This window comes from Mytilus edulis, chromosome 2 (genome assembly GCF_963676685.1).
Source record: "Mytilus edulis chromosome 2, xbMytEdul2.2, whole genome shotgun sequence".
NCBI classification, from domain to species: Eukaryota; Metazoa; Mollusca; class Bivalvia; order Mytilida; family Mytilidae; genus Mytilus; species Mytilus edulis.
In genome coordinates, this window is record NC_092345.1 from 86,932,701 (window position 1) to 86,952,175 (window position 19,475).

At 33.8% G+C, this 19,475-nt stretch overlaps 1 protein-coding gene across 3 annotated transcripts; it reads left to right on the top strand.

Annotated features, from left to right (window-relative positions):
* Positions 1–4,496: 4,496 nt before the first annotated feature.
* LOC139513269 (uncharacterized) lies at positions 4,497–18,908 on the top strand. Of its 3 annotated transcripts, none has more exons than XM_071301612.1 (9): positions 4,497–4,541; positions 8,281–8,444; positions 9,004–9,120; positions 10,048–10,240; positions 13,559–13,884; positions 14,773–15,108; positions 15,572–15,694; positions 17,718–17,955; positions 18,403–18,908. In XM_071301612.1, exons 1-9 carry the CDS (start codon positions 4,525–4,527, stop codon positions 18,833–18,835), a joined length of 1,947 nt encoding a protein of 648 aa, XP_071157713.1. In that variant the 5' UTR covers positions 4,497–4,524; the 3' UTR covers positions 18,836–18,908. The 3 variants fall into 3 exon arrangements, with proteins under 3 accessions (XP_071157713.1, XP_071157714.1, XP_071157712.1); XM_071301613.1 differs by having other exon boundaries at positions 8,301–8,444; XM_071301611.1 differs by lacking the exon at positions 4,497–4,541 and adding an exon at positions 4,757–4,876 and having other exon boundaries at positions 8,301–8,444.
* The last annotated feature ends 567 nt before the right edge of the window (positions 18,909–19,475 follow it).

Below are 19,475 nucleotides of genomic sequence, written 5' to 3' on the forward strand. Positions count from 1 at the left end.
AGGCCAGAGGCTCCTGACTTGGGACAGGCGCAAAAATGCCTGTTTGTTTGTCTGTATTGTTTGTATGTTTGTCTTTTCATTTTTAGCCATGACGATGTCAGTTTATCTTCGATTTGTGAGTTTGACTGTCCCTTTTGGTATTTTTCGTCCCTCTTTTATTGATATTATTGTTCGACATTCCCTTGAAGTCTTAAAATACATACCAGTACAAGTCTTAAAATACATACCAGTACAAGTCTTAAAATACATACCAGTACAAGTCTTAAAATACATACCAGTACAAACTGATCATCAGCACTTTATATATTACGATATATGAGTTATATTATGTATTGATGATTGACCAATAAGTACACTTGTACATGATTCTCAACATTTCACATATAATTCATTTGATGTTTATTTGTTTCAACACTCTACTAAATTCAATTAAATACAATTATTTTTGGACTTTCTGATATATCTGTCTCGCAGTAAAAATATTGTATATGCTGCATGCCAATATATTTCCGTTTACTAGTACAATGTATATTGCCAAAAGCTATAAAATAATATCAGAAGTTAATGCACTCTTATTTATAATTGACTCGAGCTATTCACAAGCGGAATATTGTTGATATACCAAAGTGCTAAATTTCATAATAAAATTAAAAGAAAATATCAAAATGACCAACAAATAGGAAAAAATCCTAACATAAGAAAATGACGAAAACGTAAACTACCATACCATCACAATAAGTTTGTAAATGGCTAGATATTAGACTGAATAAATGAATTACCGCCTTGTGCATCTGACCCATAATCATGTGTGAGCTTTTGCCATCATGTGGCATAACTCACATCTATTTCTTCATCTTTGTTTCCACTAACACAATGCATTTATCGTTATACATTAAAACTACTGAACGATGATTTGGTCGATTTCCTTTAGAAAAATATCCATCAGGGACCCCAATCATTTTCACGTTAACCATATAATTATGTTAGTTGGGTTGCTCACACGATGTTTTCAATACAACTGAACTAAATAAAAATATCATACCAGTGGGAGGTTGAGCTATCTATAAAACCAGTTTTAACCAATCATATTCTTCGGATTGGCCTGTACCAAGTAAAAAATATGAAAGTTGTTTTCCAGTCGTTTCATTGGTTGGTATAGTCGATTGTATCATTTTACCATTTTAGCATTTTCTATAGACTGCCCTATTTGACCTTGGAGTTCGATCATTTCATATTATTTCTTAGGGAAATAGAGATAATCGACACATCCAATTATTCCTACATTATTTATGTAAGAAAAAATGGTGTAAGGTACACTAAATCGATAAGGTTAAACGTGTCGTAAATTGATCATCCCTTAAACTGTTAAACAACTTCATATAAAATTGAGAATAGAAATGGGGAATATGTCAAAGAGACAACAACCCGACCATAGAACAGAAAACAGCAGAAGGTCACCAATAGGTCTTCAATACAGCGATAAATTCGCGCACCCGGAGGCGTTCTTCAGCTGTCCCCTAAATAAATAAATATACTAGTTCAGTGATAATGTACGCCATGATGTACTTAACTCCAAATTATTCACAAGAAACTAAAATTAAAAATAATACACGACTAACAAAATGCCAGAGGCTCCTGACTCGGGACAGGCGAAAAAATGCGGCGGGGTTAAACATGTTTATGAGATCTCAACCCTCCCCCTATACCTCTAGCCAATGTTGAAAAGTAATGTAAAGGCTGTTTGTACATAATGAATTAGGTGTTATACATAACGTAATAGGTGTTTGCGCATAACGTAAGAGGTTTTTGCACAGAATGTAATAGGCATTTGCACATAACGTAATAAGTGTTTGCACATAACGTAAACGATGTTTGCACAAAACTTATAAGTTGTAAGCGCATAACGTTATAAGTGCTTGCGCATAATGAATTAGGTGTTTGAACATAATGTAAAAGGTATTTGCACATGACATAATGAATGCTAACAGAGAGTATCAATTGTTCGGCAAAACGAATATGAACTATAATACCATGATGTATTATGTTTTTTTACTGGAGATACATATTTATAAACACAACATTAAGCCGTTAGACTATAACATAATGAGGTTTTCATAGAAAAAAATTTATCAAAACAAAACGTTTAGAGCATTCGGCATAACAATCACATTTGTGACAGGACGCAATTATTAACTGACTTGCTTAAAGGAAGAATAGAGACAACATAGACAAAATATGAAAGAATGTAATGGTGGTTGATCATAAAGCTTGGCGGTAACCACATAATATATAGTAGTTACAGCATAATGTAATTCCTATTGCACACAACAAAGTTTAGATATGACATATCATACAATTGTTTGACCAAACAATTAAATAATTTGACATAACACAGAGATGCAGTGCAGGAAATAAAGGCACCTGCACATAATATAAAGAAGAAATGACGGGACGTAAAGGCAAAGCGACAAAACACATTAAATATTTTCCCTATAAGACAGTTCCGGCGTTCCATAATTTCTACTTTGTCAATGCAAACCTAAATATATTTTACATAGAGATTAATACATGGCCTTTTCCATATCAGCCTGGGTATCATCCCGAGACCCCCATATCAGCCCGAGACGGAGTCGAGTTGCTGATATGGGTCGAGGGATGATACCCAGGCTGATATGGAAAAGGCCATGTATTAATCGCTTTATCATATACTTCCGACAATAGTTTAATGTAAGGGAAATAAACAAATGCAATAACTAAAACAGTCAAAAACTTTATAAAGAAGTTAAATTATGAATCAAATACACCTTAATTGTCCAACAACAGCATCACTGCCTCCATATATATTTATTGTTACATTTCCTATAGAGGCATTTTGAAACATTGAAAGTTGTATGATCATTATTACTCCATGTTTGTTGTACTATAAAATGATTCAATGACATTTGTTAGCAAGTATTCTAATATGACGTGCTTCTTTCGCTTTGTAAACAACACCGTGATAAATTCTCGATATATCTATACTTAGCGCAGACTCCAAGATGTACACACATGGCTGTTTAAATATGCCTCCCACGTAAATCCACATGCATGTATCGTAACCTATGTGTAAACGGTTGTGGATTTCGCTGTGTTAACAATTACAATTGAATAAAACCCTACAGAACATTTATTCTGATTCTGACGCATAGCAAAAAGAATTTACACATTACAGAACGGAAAAATGAACAAAAACAAAATAAATTAAAATTCCGCGAAATTCCAGTAATGATTTTGGCGCATTAACGTCATTTCAAAACATGACGTCATACGTATGAAAACGTCTAGCTGAAGGTTTTTCTATTGCTTTTACCTTCTAAACTCGGATACAACTGCATTAAAATAAATTATTGAGGTAGGTGTTGCTTGTTTTCTGTTCTATTGCATTATTCGCACATTTACTGATTTCAGCAAGTCAACATGGCGGCTCCTTGGTTACAACATGTCAACAGTGAATTTGACTGTAGCTTACGATAAAAAATGTAAATTTAAAATTGCAAATGTAGGGTTTACTGAGAAGTAACAAAAGGAATCACATTTTTTTTCTAGCGGTTAGTTAAGACATCATTCATGCAGGTTTATTAAATTTGTTTTACATTTATCGAACAGTGGGTAAAATAGAACAGCCACACACACGGTATACCCATCATCGCTTCAGTTTTTTAATGATCGTATTTGTCCTATTAGAATCGAAATAATTCATGGAAGCCATAGATTTGTTGTAAATTTACACATGGCCTGGGCCGTGATATTCGTTAATTTTATCCCTCGCTAACGCTCAGGATAAAATTCGAATATCACGGCCCAGGCCATGTGTAAATTTACAACAAATCTATGGCTTCCATGAATTATTTCTTAATTAAACTATACCCACAAAAGTTCCCGTAAATTTCGACGTCGTCATAAAAAATATCTAACGTTACAATCGAAAAGCAAACAACCGATACCGGAAACACCGGAAGTAACTTGCACGAGAGGCACTATTGGAAGTACACCACTAATTAATGGCCCCATTGCTTTCTATGTTAAATTCCTCAATTTCGAGTGGTCACAGCTCTTTTATCTTAAGTTCAAATAAAGTGACAATCATTGCATGTCAAAGCAACACCTTCTGGTGTCCTGTACTGAAAAAATCAACATACCTTACATTGCATATAAGAAAGAACTGGTTTCCGGAACTTCGGATGTACCAAAACAGGTACTTCCGATCTGACAAAAAGGCAAAATGTACCCTCCTTTTAAAATTTCATGCCATTTTTTTATTATTCAAATTTATCAGTCAAAAATTGTTCTGCAATGATCACCAGTCATGCAGCTTTCATTTGATTTCAAAATTAATAAAATATTCTAAATATATTGAGAGTTATGTCCATGCGTAGGAACTATTTTGTGTTAAATATGTACTACTTTCTGGTATGTGCTTTCTGGCCGGGCCTGAATTAGTGGTGTTACACCTATTATAGATTTTGTGCACGAGATGCCCCTGATATGGGTTATCAGCCCAGGTAGGAAATTATGGTTTGTGTACTTCCGCTCATTACACATATGCAAAAGCTATCATATCAATGCTAAGTATATGATAAATTATTATATTGCAACTTAATAAGATTAATTTAAAACAGATCCTGGAGATTTTTTATTTGTTAAGAAACAAATTAATTTACTGTTGGCGTAGTGGTGTCGAATTGTCTAACACGTCTTTTACATTTAAAGTATACACAAGTATAAATCATATCATCAAGGGGATCCGAAGAAATGGAGACTTCTGATTATAAGCATGTGTATTGTTTTTTTCTCGCATGCTTAGCTGTAAATCATTGTACAGCACAAGGTCCATCAGGTAAGACATTTTCAGAGGCATGGTTATAGAATATAAAATAAGGAGTTGTGATATGATTGTCAATGAGATAAAAATCACTTTCATAACAGTGTGGACGGGACCATTTATTTACGCGCACATGTTATGTATTGACTGAGTAAGGTTAGGTTCATGAACATTCGTTTGTAACGCTCACTAGTCACATCGTACGTGTTATAGACATTTAAACTGTGGGGTCGACCAAGGTTCTAAATGCCTAAATCAAATAATACGAATAACTAACAGAGGACTAATTCTTGTGATTTGATTTGATGTTGTATACTTTATAAAAAAAACATTCTTTCTAATATCTTCTCATGCACAGGCGTGAATTTACTCTTTTATTATATTCAAATCCTAACTGTAATGTCGAGTAAGCGTAAAATCTTTGTTATCGATAGTTGTCAAATGTATCAACCAAAACTTGTTTGTTTGCGTCTTTGTTGAGATTATTTGAATGGATGTTTGTTTGAATTATTAAGTCAGTTGTGTTGTAAGTGTGTGGTGTATATTTACAAGTTTTTGGCTACTCAGTCAGATTTTTTTGTCACATTAAACTTTTTTTGTTTGGGTTGCTCACCAAATTTTGTCGGGCACAGGACCTTTGCGCTTCTTTTTTTTTTGTCATTGAACAACAGTCGGTTAATTTCTTTAAAATTCATTATATTATTGAACAGGAACCTCGGTCAAGAATTGAGAAAAAGAAACTAGAAGATTTATTTGAAGGAGCTTAATTTGTTTATTTCCTGAGCTTCAGATCTTAAGCTAAAATTGATCCGTGATGACTATACGTGTCTTTTTATCTTTAGAATGTTTACTTTTAGCTAGTATACATAACTATACTAATGTGCTATGAAATCACTTTTAAACATACGAACGTCCTACGTAATGACTTTTAAACACACGAATGTCCTACGTAATAACTTTTAAACACACGAATGTTCTATGTAATGACTTTTAAACACGAATGTCCTACGTAATAACTTTTAAACTCACGAATGCCCTACGTAATAACTTTTAAACAAACGAATGTCCTACGTAATGACTTTTAAACACACGAATGTCCTACGTAATAACTTTTAAACAAACGAATGCCCCACGTAATGACTTTTAAACAAACAAATGTCCTACGTAATGACTTTTAAACAAACGAATGTCCTACGTAATGACTTTTAAACACACGAATGTCCTACGTAATGACTTTTAAACACACGAATGTCCTACGTAATAACTTTTAAACACACGAATGTCCTACGTAGTAACTTTTAAACACACGAATGCCCTACGTAATAACTTTTAAACACACGAATGTCCTACGTAATGACTTTTAAACACACGAATGTCCTACGTTATAACTTTTAAACACACGAATGTCCTATGTAATGACTTTTAAACACACGAATGTCCTACGTAATGACTTTTAACTATTATAAAAAAAAACTTGAATAAAATAGGAGGTAAGTCATGAGATGTAAATATTGTAGAAGCGCAAATGTCCTATATAAAAAGCGCAAATGTTCTTTTATCAAGAGTGCCCTTTATAGCTTGCTGTTCGATGTGAGCCTAGGCTCCGTGTTGAAGACCGTACATTGCCTATAATGGTTTACTTTTATAAATTTTAACTTGGATAAAGAGTTGTCCCATTGGCACTCTTATCACATCTTCCTATATCTAAGTCCTATGAATTGAAGCGCAAATGTCCATTTAAAAAAGCGCAAATGTCCATTTAAAAAAGCGCAAACGTCCTAGGTAAAAGCGCAAATGTCCCGCGCCGATTTTGTCAATATCACTAATGCACGGAAGTATAACAAAAAAAATTGACATACGAGTTGAGGTTTAGCTAGCTGTAAATCCACTACATGTTTAACGCACAATTTTCTTCGGAACTGTCTAATTCAGGACTATAATATGTGTTGTCCACTCGTTCAGTTGGTTGATAACGTAACGTTTGATTAGGTCAGTTGTTGATAACGTAAAGTTTGATTAGGTCAGTTGTTGATAACGTAACGTTTGATTAGGTCAGTTGTTGATAACGTAACGTTTGATTAGGTCAGTTGTTGATAACGTAAAGTTTGATTAGGTCAGTTGTTGATAACGTTACGTTTGATTAGGTCAGTTGTTGATAACGTAACGTTTGATTAGGTCAGTTGTTGATAACGTAACGTTTGATTAGGTCAGTTGTTGATAACGTAACGTTTGATTAGGTCAGTTGTTGATAACGTAAAGTTTGATTAGGTCAGTTGTTGATAACGTAACGTTTGATTAGGTCAGTTGTTGATAACGTTACGTTTGATTAGGTCAGTTGTTGATAATGTAACGTTTGATTAGGTCAGTTGTTGATAACGTTACGTTTGATTAGGTCAGTTGTTGATAACGTAACGTTTGATTAGGTCAGTTGTTGATAACGTTACGTTTGATTAGGTCAGTTGTTGATAACGTAACGTTTGATTAGGTCAGTTGTTGATAACGTAACGTTTGATTAGGTCAGTTGTTGATAACGTAACGTTTGATTAGGTCAGTTGTTGATAACGTAACGTTTGATTAGGTCAGTTGTTGATAACGTAACGTTTGATTAGGTCAGTTGTTGATAACGTAACGTTTGATTAGGTCAGTTGTTGATAACGTTACGTTTGATTAGGTCAGTTGTTGATAACGTAACGTTTGATTAGGTCAGTTGTTGATAACGTTACGTTTGATTAGGTCAGTTGTTGATAACGTAAAGTTTGATTAGGTCAGTTGTTGATAACGTAACGTTTGATTAGGTCAGTTGTTGATAACGTTACGTTTGATTAGGTCAGTTGTTGATAACGTAACGTTTGATTAGGTCAGTTGTTGATAACGTTACGTTTGATTAGGTCAGTTGTTGATAACGTAACGTTTGATTAGGTCAGTTGTTGATAACGTTACGTTTGATTAGGTCAGTTGTTGATAACGTAACGTTTGATTAGGTCAGTTGTTGATAACGTAACGTTTGATTAGGTCAGTTGTTGATAACGTAACGTTTGATTAGGTCAGTTGTTGATAACGTTACGTTTGATTAGGTCAGTTGTTGATAACGTAACGTTTGATTAGGTCAGTTGTTGATAACGTTACGTTTGATTAGGTCAGTTGTTATGCTCTTTTTATCTAATTTACCTTTAAGTTTGGTTTGTTTTATACAAAAACAAGATGATGTGGTTTGATGGACAATAAGAAAACTCTCTATCAGAGAACAAATGACATAGAAGTTATATATAGTTATATATATTTAGTGTTTTAACTTTACTTGAATGTGTATGGTTGAACGGTTTGCGAATTTTAAGACCATTTTGTTTTATGTTTATTGTTGTAATATCTTCATTTATAAGTCCATGTTCTAATAACGTTTGTCAAATGTTCCTATCTAGAAACTCATATCGTATTGCAGTTCCTTCAAACTGGTGGCAATATCCTTATCCGTATGATGTTGTTGCTCTAGCTGGGGCACAGGGTCAACTACAGAGGGAAAATTTGATAGATGGTTATACAGAGAGTCCAGCAAAAAAACGAAAATGTTTTGACCCAAAAATTGGTAAGTTGATCAGAACTGCAAACTTCAAACTGGAATATCTTGGTTCACCTTATTCTAGATTTCTGTTCTTGTTTAAGAAAAAAAAAGCCAATAGATATAAATTCAGAAACAATCATTAAAAAATGTGTATCAGCTATAGCTGATATGTTTAATTTATTTTTTAATATTTGGACAGGTTGTATTTTGATCTTACGGATTTGTAATATAAGCTCATTGCATTCAAGATGAACATCCCCAATAGCATCATTGTGTATTTTGTTAATGATAACTCCCCTAGGCCTGAAGTCGAAAACAAACCAACAATGCCCTGACAAAATAAAAACGATCGACAGTCAAACAACGCAGAAGAAATAAAGAAGAAAACGAAAGACTGAGCAACACGAACCCCAACAAATTACCTAAATTATATATCTGCCAAATTAAATGAAAGAATATAAAATGTACATATCGATTTGATGCCATATTATGTAAATTAATGCAGGTGTATATATACATATGAAATTCATTCTTGAAAATTGCCATCCTATCCCTCTCATATAGAATTAAACTTATGTTATAGGTAAAGTGGAAAAGGGAAATACAAAATGTTCAAAATCTTTGAACAAGGCAAGACGAGTAGACGGATATTGTAATGACTTAGACAATCCAGCAGCAGGAGGCATTAATTACCGTTTAGGTGAGTTGATAATTTTTCATTATTTCTATACAGAATTTATGTATCTACTATTTAACTTGGTAATGTTTACCTTATTTACTGTCCATCATGCCACCACGCAACTCAATTAAGTTCTTTTTTGTAGATTGAATTGTTTACAATAATTGTATAAAACAAAAAGAAAATGTGGTATGATTGACAATGAGACAACTCTTCACAAGAGACCAAAATAACTATACTATAGGTAACCGTATAATGAGTAAAGCCCCTATCGAAGAGTCAGCTATAAAAGACCCCGCTATTTCAAATGTAAAACAATTCAAACGAGAAAACAGACGGCCTATTGATGTGTAAAAAAAAATGAACGAAAAACAAGTATGCATGCTTCTGACAGAATGTATTTTATTCGAATTTTTATTTTAATTTTATTTTTGAAGTTTGAAGGAAATGGATACCTTTCAATAATAATATTGTCAAAGACACAAAACTAATATAATTATTGTCATACAGATCCATGTAGTTATTTACGTTCTTGTCTATTTAACTCTTGTGGTTGAATTTTGTTCCTCTATGCTCTTCAACTTTGTATTTTATTTGGCCTTTTTAACTTTTTGGATTCGAGCGTCATTGATTCAGTCTTAAATGTAGACGAAACGCGCGTCTGGCGTAAATACAAAATTTAATCCTGGTATCTATGATGAGTTTATTTGCAATCATATCACATCGCTTTATTTTATTCCTCGTTCAATTGCAAACTACAGTTTGTCATTTCACGAACAAGCACACCTTCTTAAGTCGTTGTTCATTGTAAAAAATGAGATCAAAACAAACAATTCAAATAATACAGTTTTAAAAGATTACAAATAACATTGAAGCATGGAAAACAATCAAGGTTATGATTTTCATTTCTAAAGAATTTGAGTAAAATGATATTTTAATGATTTTTAGGAAGAAATGTTCCGCTCAAAGTCACATATCAGGATTACTGCAATCTGTATAAACCGAACCCACGTGATATCAGCAGAAAATTGCTGCAGAGAACTGAATTTATACCAGCTACAAGTATAAACATTCTGGTAGCTGGTTGGATACAGTTTATGATACATGACTGGTTTGATAGTGGTACAAATGACAGAAGCAGGTATGTACGTTTTGAATATTTTGTTTGTTTGCTGATGTACAGTTTCACTATAAATTAAAACAAAAGATGTACAGTACAAGGAGAAAGCAGGACAAATCGCTCCACTGGCAAATCGCCCAAAACCAAACCGCCCACTTTTTCAACAACTCGCCCCACTTTAAAAAAAAATCGCCCCGAACTTGTTTACCAACTCGCCCAACTTTTTAAAAATCGCCCTACTTGTGTTGAATCCCGTTAATTTTCCTCCTGCCAACTCGCCCCACTTAATGGAAAAATGTAGATTCTAGATGAATATACAATTTTCACGTCTGCCAACTCGCCCAACTTAAAAACTAGTTGACATTTACGTCAAAGAAATGTTAAGTGGCAAAAAAATTAAGTCCATTTATAAGTAAAAATCAGACAAACAGGATATTTTTTTTTAATTTATTTTTGGATACCATTTTATAATTATAAACAAGCTTCTGTCCAAGTTTGGTAGAAATCCAGAATAGTTTAAGAAAGTTTTTAAAATTTCAAAAACTTTAACCACAGAGTGAATATTTGTGGCTTCCAACGGCAACAACGACACCGCTTTATCGACAAAAACGGCCATTATCGGCCAAAGAACGGTCTTTAACACGGAGCTTTCAATTGGTTCACACGGAACAAAAATCTATATAGGGCCCCCAAATGACTAGTGTAAAAGCAGAAAATTGGGGGGGGGGGGGATTAGGTGTGGGGCGATTTGTCATGGATTCGTACAAGGACAAACCTGGAGTTATCTTATACATGCATTAGGTTATATAAAATTAGGAACAACAGTTACTATGATATCAATCATTACATATTATATCCACATCTGATATGAATAATGCCATGTAATAATCTGATAGTATATGCTTTTGAACAGAAAGTGCATGTGTGCTCCTCAATCTTGTCTGAGCAGAAAGTTGATGAACCAGGGGTATGTCAAAGAACGTCTCGTCCTTTTTTCTAAAAAAAAATCATCGGAAGGTACCAAAACCTTGTTGATAAATATTCCGTATCAATTTCACAAATGATACATGATGGTCTTGATGTATAGATTCTGCGTACTGACGTTGTTTATAATCTTAACTACGTGTTATATTGTTCTTTTATTTGTCTTTGTTCAATTATTAATATTACTTTTACTGTTTGGTCTGTTTTATGTGATATCCATTAGACGTGGCTCGGTATTTATACATCCCGTCAATGTGTTTGTACTATCTTTCATTTTTGCTGGTGTGTTTTGTATATGCGACTTTTTGTGTTTCCTTGTTTCTTATAACGTGACTCTGTACTTTTGAAGATCCCGTCATTATGTTATTGTTCAATTATATGTCATCATGTTATTGTTCAATTATATGTCATTATGCAATTGTTCTATTATAAATTTGATAATACTTTGAAAGACAAACGGCAAAATTATTTCACACGCGTAGTAGTATTAACCATATATGGATTCTTTAAAATTCTAAAGAACTGCTGGATAATTTTTAATCTTGGTCTGTTTCTGAGATTAATTCTAACATAACTTTTGATTTTATAACCCTGCATACCACCATTCTTCGTGTGAAATTATAATTGTTTTGAATAGACATTGAACGACATTTTTTGTGACGTTTGCATTTTCTGACGCCCAACACGCGAAACAAGGAAGGTGTTTTTTAATTTGATAGATGCTTTTTGTGTTTTTTGTATATGTTTGTTTGTCTTGAGATTGTAACACAGTGATGAATGCTGTAACCATATTTTGGCTATTTTACCGATTATGTCTGTTTTGTTCACGCATCGGTGTAAAAATAACGGAATTTGTTGCGACTGTGATAAAATAGAAAGGTTTAGCGCTATAAAACCAGGTTCAATCCACCATTTTCTACATTTGAAAATGCATGTACCAAGTCAGGAATATGACAGTTGATGTCCAGTAGCTCACATCCTATACCTCTTTCACGGCCATATCAGCTTCCACCGCCTCTACCAAATGTATTCAGTTTTTACCTAGAGAATACGATTTGCTATCTTAGAGCTGTCTTCTATTTTATATATCTTTGGCTACGTTTGATACATCATCCTTTTACTACTGATAATATCATCATATTGAATTGGCTCTCATTCGTGTCATTTCTTAAAGTATAAAACCACTGATTCATAGCCCATTGCTTTCTATGTTAAATTCTGCAAATTCAAGCATTGGTGGCTACTTTATCTTTTAAAAGTTCAAATAAATTCATGTCAAAACTGTACCTTATCCTGACTTGTGCTGAAAGAATCAACATACCTTTAATTGCATATTAGAGCGTACTGGTTCCCCAAAGTTTGATATAACAAAAACAGGAACTTTTGATCTGAACAACAGGCCAAATGTGCCCTCCTATTAAAATTTCATATACTTCTTCATTATTCAAGTAAAACTTTTAACAAGGGCTCTGCAGTGATTCCAAGTGCCCAAGCTTTCATTTGATACAAAAACTACCAAAATATTCCCACTATTGACAAAGATACAGCTATGCGTAGGAACAATTTTGTTTAAAATATGTACTACTTTCTTGTATGTTCTTTCCGACCGGGCCTGAATTAGTGGTTCTATACCTTAACAAGGTTGTTATGTATTCTACCAAGGTTTCGTCAATGTTTTAACCGTTTGCTCATAGTACTTTTCCCGCTGACTATTTCGAATCTTGTGTTTTGCCTTGCACATCATTGTTTTCATCTGACCCAGACTTTTGGCCAGAAGCTCTGGTATCTAGTCTACAATGTATGTCTAAATCATCATTTGCATCATCATACTCTTGAGTTATCGTATTCATTCTCATACAATTCATTTACTTTATTGTTGAAAGAATCAAGTTGAACGTCTTGGTTTTTTTTTTCTGATTATCTTGTATGAATTTCAACATATACATAAATATGTTACTGTCAACACTAGAATTGCATTTTACTAGAGATTAGGGGTCCGAGCTACCAAACATAGCATCGGACGTTTTACTAGTACTAGACTTGACTTCTGCGTTGATGAAATCCTTTAGCCGTTGTTCATACAGGAAGAAATGTCCAACTCTGAATCAATAAGACTGAGAACATCGTCCTCACGATATATTTTTTTTGAGAGACCTTCGTTCTCTTCCAAATCTGTTTACCACTCTTTCTGCCATTTTTCTTGAGCTGCCGTTATAAGTAAAATATCCCATTTCTGGCAGTTGTCGATAAAATATTAAAATTAGAACGACAACGTAGGTATATATGATTTGTAGTAATTTTTGTCAACTTTGTCATCACTGTCTCACTCGACATAAAATGCTATGATTTTTACAGAACAATGGAGGTTTCTTTGGAAGATGATGACTCTGAATTTAATGAAACAATGAAGATACCAGCCACTAGGTCCGACGATTGTACCCCTCTCCCGGGAATAAACAAAGACATCTGCAAAAGATTGCCAGATGATTTCTCATACTGTAAAGATGTAAAGGACTACGACACATATCAAAATACTGTCACTCACTGGTGGGATGCATCTCAATTGTATGGAGTTAATAAAAAAATAATCAAACGAATACGAACAAAGAGAGACGGTAAGCTTATAATGACGGATGAAAATCGTCTGCCAATAGAACCATCAACGGGATTACCCATAACTGGTGAGTACTGTATTTAATCATTGAATATGGGAACGTCAGTCCAAACATTAAACATAGTCTTGTCATGTCCTGGTTCTTAAAACAATGTTTGACTTGACTAAAATTATATCTTTCTACCTCCAGATTTAGGAAAAATATAAACAGAAAATTTTCGGGTGGGACCAGAGATTGGTCATTAAAAATTAAAAATGACAAAAACATTTAGGAATTTTCTGATTATGATATCGTACAATATCTGGAACTATAAAAACCAATCCGATTTTACTTAAAAGATAGACTAATTTAGCAGCTCAGTTTTCAAAAAAAAAATTGTGTTTTAGTTTACCCTTTACTACATATTAGATTACATAAAGAAATTTATAAAGGACCACTGGCAGCAACAAAAGACCCTAAAATGACAACTGTAACACAATTCAATTCGGTTGCCAAGTGGTCTAAGAAGTTCTACCACTGTAATCCATAGCCAGTCAACGCTGAGTTTGTGAGTTCCAATCCCGCTCGTGCGGGTACACTCGTCTCCAGTCTTACTTGACTAGGATTGTCAGTTTTCCTATTGAAGGTCGGTGGTTTTCTCTGGGCACTCCGGATTCCTCCACCCATAAAAACTGACCGCCACGAAAAAGATTAAAAGTGGCGTTAAAAGACCAACAATCAATTAATGAATCAATCTCTTTTTTTAAAGATCTCCATTGCGAACAATCAGGAGAGGCAATGGTATTACGGAACAACTAACGAAATTGAAATAGTTATCTCTACTATTTCTGATAGGAATAAGTGTTTTTACAAAATATAAAAAGGTACATTGACTACCCATAGCTAGTACCTCAACTGTAGGCGCTTTTTACATAATACTAATAATGGAGAAATTTATATTTTGTTTAATTTTAGGGCAAAATATAAATTGGTGGGTTGGACTTGGTGTGTTTCATATTCTATGGACTCGGGAACATAACTATATATGTGATATGTTGAAGGAGAGAAATCCAAAATGGAAGGACAATAAATTATTCGATACAGCAAGACTAATTGTTTCAGCTGTTATTGCAAAAATTCATACATTAGAATGGACACCAGCTATTTTGCAAAACAAGCTTGTTATACTTGGTTTAGTCAGCAATTGGTATGGCGTGACTCTGTTGGAGTTTGCCAAAAACAATGAAACTTTAGCTGCGCAATTGGCAATACAGTTTCCACAATTAGCCAATGGAATTCCAGGAACTGTAGGTAAGAATATTTTTTCTTTTAAAGGCAATCAAAATTTGACTACGCCGTATCTTTGAAGTTTCATCATTAGTTGTGATCTGGTTTCTCGGGAACTTTTTAAAATGTTAAATATTTTACACAAAATAAAACAAATGACCAGCTGCATTAATTCCACGTTTTGCATGTGGGTGCTTCTTTTTATTGTAAAAAAGTTTTTAAAATAGATCTAAACTCAATTGACGGCAAAAATAGATGATTGTTTATCAGTCAAATATTATCTATCTCGAGTGATAATATTATTTTCAAATGACGGATAATTTGCATTGACAAGATTTATCATTATAAATCTATCCTTCCACACCTGTTACAATATATATTCATGATTGAATGGTTAGATTATAATGAAATTATGTTTTATGATTTCTTATAAATAAAAATTCAGTTTATCGAATCATTTTTTCTGTACTATTCTTTTTGTACGCAGGAAAACCCAAGAATATCCGAGGAGTTCCATATTCTATAACACAAGACTTTATAGCTGCTTATCGTTTGCATCCACTAATGCCCGATAGTCTACAGATCCGAAACCACCAGACAGATGTTGTTGGTAAGCATTCGTATTCCCGCGTTAATACAATTTATGGATCAGAAGCTTAACTTGATTTATTAGATAAGGGTTCATGTTACTCAGTCTTAAGTTTTCTATGTAGTGTTTTGTGAACTTGTTTGACTTTCTTGATGTTTAAATTTCCCCTTCAACCTATAAGTTTTGCATGTCTCCTTCATGCTTGGGATATTCCGTCTCTTTTTTATCGAACGTTGTTAAATATATAAATACCAAACACGAATATGGAGAATTTATGCCTAAATGACAAATGTAAAACAATTATAACGAGAAAACTAACGGCCTAATTTATTAACAAACAAGAATGTGTCCCCAGTACACGGATGCCCCACTCGCACTATAATTTTCTATGTTCAGTGGACCGTGAGATTGGAATAAAAACTTTAATTTGGCAATAAACTTAGAAAGACCATATCATAGAGAACATGTGTACTATGTTTCAAGTTGATTAGACTACAACTTCATCAAAAACTACCTAGACCCAAAACTTTAATCTGAAGCCGGATAGACGGGCGAATGGGCGGACGTCGAACGAACGAATGGACGGACGGACGGACGGACGCACAGACCAGAAAACATAATGTCCCTCTACTATCGTAGGTGGGGCATGAAAAACGACAACCACTGAATTACAGGCTTCTGACAGGGACATGCGCATACATACAGAATGTGGCGGGTAAACATGTTAGTGGGATCCTTTTGTCTTTTGGTGTTGTCTCTTTTTAGCTCAAATGGCCCAAGGGCCAAGTGAGCTTTTATCATCACTTGGCGTCCGTCGTTGTCGTTAACTTTTACAAAAATCTTCCCCTCTGAAACTACTAGGCTAAATTTAACTAAACTTAAACACAATCATCATTGGGGTATCTAGTTCAAAAAATGTGTTCGATGACCCGGCCAACCAACCAAGATGGTCGCCATGGCTAAAAATAGAACATAGGGGTAAAATGCAATCGGAACTACTCGGTCCTTCTGGTTGCACGAAGAAATAACGTTATTAGACTGCATAGCGAGAATGGCCGAGTAGTTACGATTGGGGTAAAATGTAGATTTTGGCCTATATCTCTGAAACCAAAGCATGTAGAACAAATCGGACATGGGGTTAAATTATCTATCAGGTCAAGATCTATCTGTCCAGACATTTTTAGAATAATTGGACAACCCGTTGTTGGGTTGCTGCATCTGATGTGGTAATTTTGGTTATTATCTTGAATATTATTTTAGATGGAGATAAACTGTAAACCGCAATAATGTTCAGCAAAGATAGATTTACAAATAAGTCACAGGTTCAAAATGGTCAATTGACCCCTTATGGTGTTATCGATCTTTATTGTAACTTTTTTACAATTTTTTTTCTAAATTTTGGTAATCTTTCAAAAATCTTCTCCTCTGAAACTACTGAGACAAATTTAACCAAACTTGGTCACAATCATTATTAGGTTATCTAGCTTTAAAAATATGTCAGATGAACCCACCTATCAACCAACATGTTCGACGTAGACATAAATGTTCATTAGGTTAAGATATATATTTGTCCTGAAATTTTCAAACGAATCAGACAAACTGTTGTTAGCTTACTGCTCCTGAATTAGTAATTTTAAAGAAATTGTGTTGTACATTGGATGTTGACCTAAGGTTATAGTTTGTGGTTTCGTGTCTTTCTAGTTTGCTGTTTCATAGACTTGCTGTTATTTTTCTGTTTTAAATTTTATCGTAATCGATTCTTTCATATATTAATAAACGGTTTGGGACTATCTCATTGTTTGTATTTATCTTGTTGAAAACAATGCCACATGTCCATATTTAATGAAGATATATGTTTTAAGAAAAACCTTGATTCACGAAATGAAATAAATTATTTTAATTATATTCATTTGATATTTCGCTTGGCCTATGATTTGATCTGACGTACTCACTGAGAGACGTGATGAGATAATCATATAGTATTTATTCTTTTAAAGCTGAATTATGGCAATAATTATGATTTGATTATTGGTTTTTTTCTCAGAAAATGATTATGATATGATGAAAGCTGTTTTTGAAAAATCAGAGACAGTCTTCGAGGAAAACTCAATGGAAAATCTATTTTATTCGATGGGTAATGATCATCCAGGAGCCATGACGCTACATAATTATCCAAATTTTCTCCGAAATATAAAATTGCCAGCTTCAAGTCCACATGAATCAGGACATGTAGATCTAGCTACGATAGACATTCTTCGAGACCGAGAAAGAGGCGTACCAAGGTTAGCATTTAACCTAACATTTATGAGAATCTAATATCATACAATAAACTCTTCATAGATACCAGGATTAAAATTCTTGAAGACAGACGCGTGTTAAGTCTACAAAAGACTGATCAGTAGCGTTCGAAGAAAAAAGATTTAAACAAATGTCGAATAAAGTATGAAGTTCTAGAACATTTGAGACCCAAAACTCTAAAATGTTTTGCCTACTACAATATATAAAATAAATGATATACTGTGCTACAAACCTAAATAAAGCCAACGAGAAAACTCATTACATGGACCGACAAAATTTATAACTTTATAAAACTTTACATAAAATATTCTTAAAATCAGCACAATTTCATATCTGCAAATATTTATTGGTATGGATGTATCGACGTGAAAATAGCATTATTTTGAAATCATATGTGTTTATACGATAACATATGCATTTGATTTTAATAGATACAATGAGTTCAGAAGGAATTTGCACCTGACACCTATAACGTCATTTGAAGATCTTACCACGAACGCTACCCATGTAGAAGAACTCCGAATGATGTATGACGATGATGTTGAACAAATTGACCTTCTCGTTGGGTCTTTGGCTGAATCACCACTTCCAGAGGGTTTCGGATTTAGCGATACTTTTTTCAGAATATTTTTGGTGATGGCCCGAAGAAGACTTGAAGCTGATAGATTTTTCACGGATGATTACACTGCTGAATTTTACACTGAATGGGGTCTTGACTACGTGGAAAATACCTATATGAAAGATATCCTCATCAGGCATTATCCTTCACTAGATTCTCAATTACAACCGAACGTCACAAATGTCTTTATTCCATGGAAAAGCCAAACAACATTGGACGTTAACTTCCCTTATCCAGACTATTAGCCACACGAATCAAATGATGATCTTCATTAATTTATGTTTTGTATTAAAGATATTTAATAAATAATTGCAAATACCTTTTCTTTAATTTTTAACCGGATTTTTGTGACAAAAATGTCGGTTATTGATTTGGGGATGTACAGCGGGCGGGCGGGCGGGCTTTCGGGCGGCAATCAAATGTTGTCCGTGCATTAACTCATGAACCGTTCAACCAAAGCTTTTAAAATTTTAATATGTTGTTACTGACAACTAAATGAAGGTCAAGTTTAATAACTTTTACCGTTCAGGAGTTATGGTTCTTGAAAGATTGAAAAATGGAGTTTCCAGTCGTGTCCATGCATTTTTGCATGAACTGTTCTACCTAAGCTTTCCAACTTTTCATATGTTGTTACTGATGACAAAATGGAGGTCAAGTTCAATAATGGCGATTTTGACTTTTACCGTTCAGGAGTTATGGTTCTTGAAAAATTGAAAAATGGAGTTTCCAGTCGTGTCCGTGCATTTACGCATGAACTGTTCTACCTAAGCTTCCCAAATTTTTATATGTTGTTACTGATGACAAAATAGAGGTCAAGTTCAATAATGACGATTTTGACTTTTACCGTTCAGGAGTTATGGTTCTTGAAAGATTGAAAAATGGTGT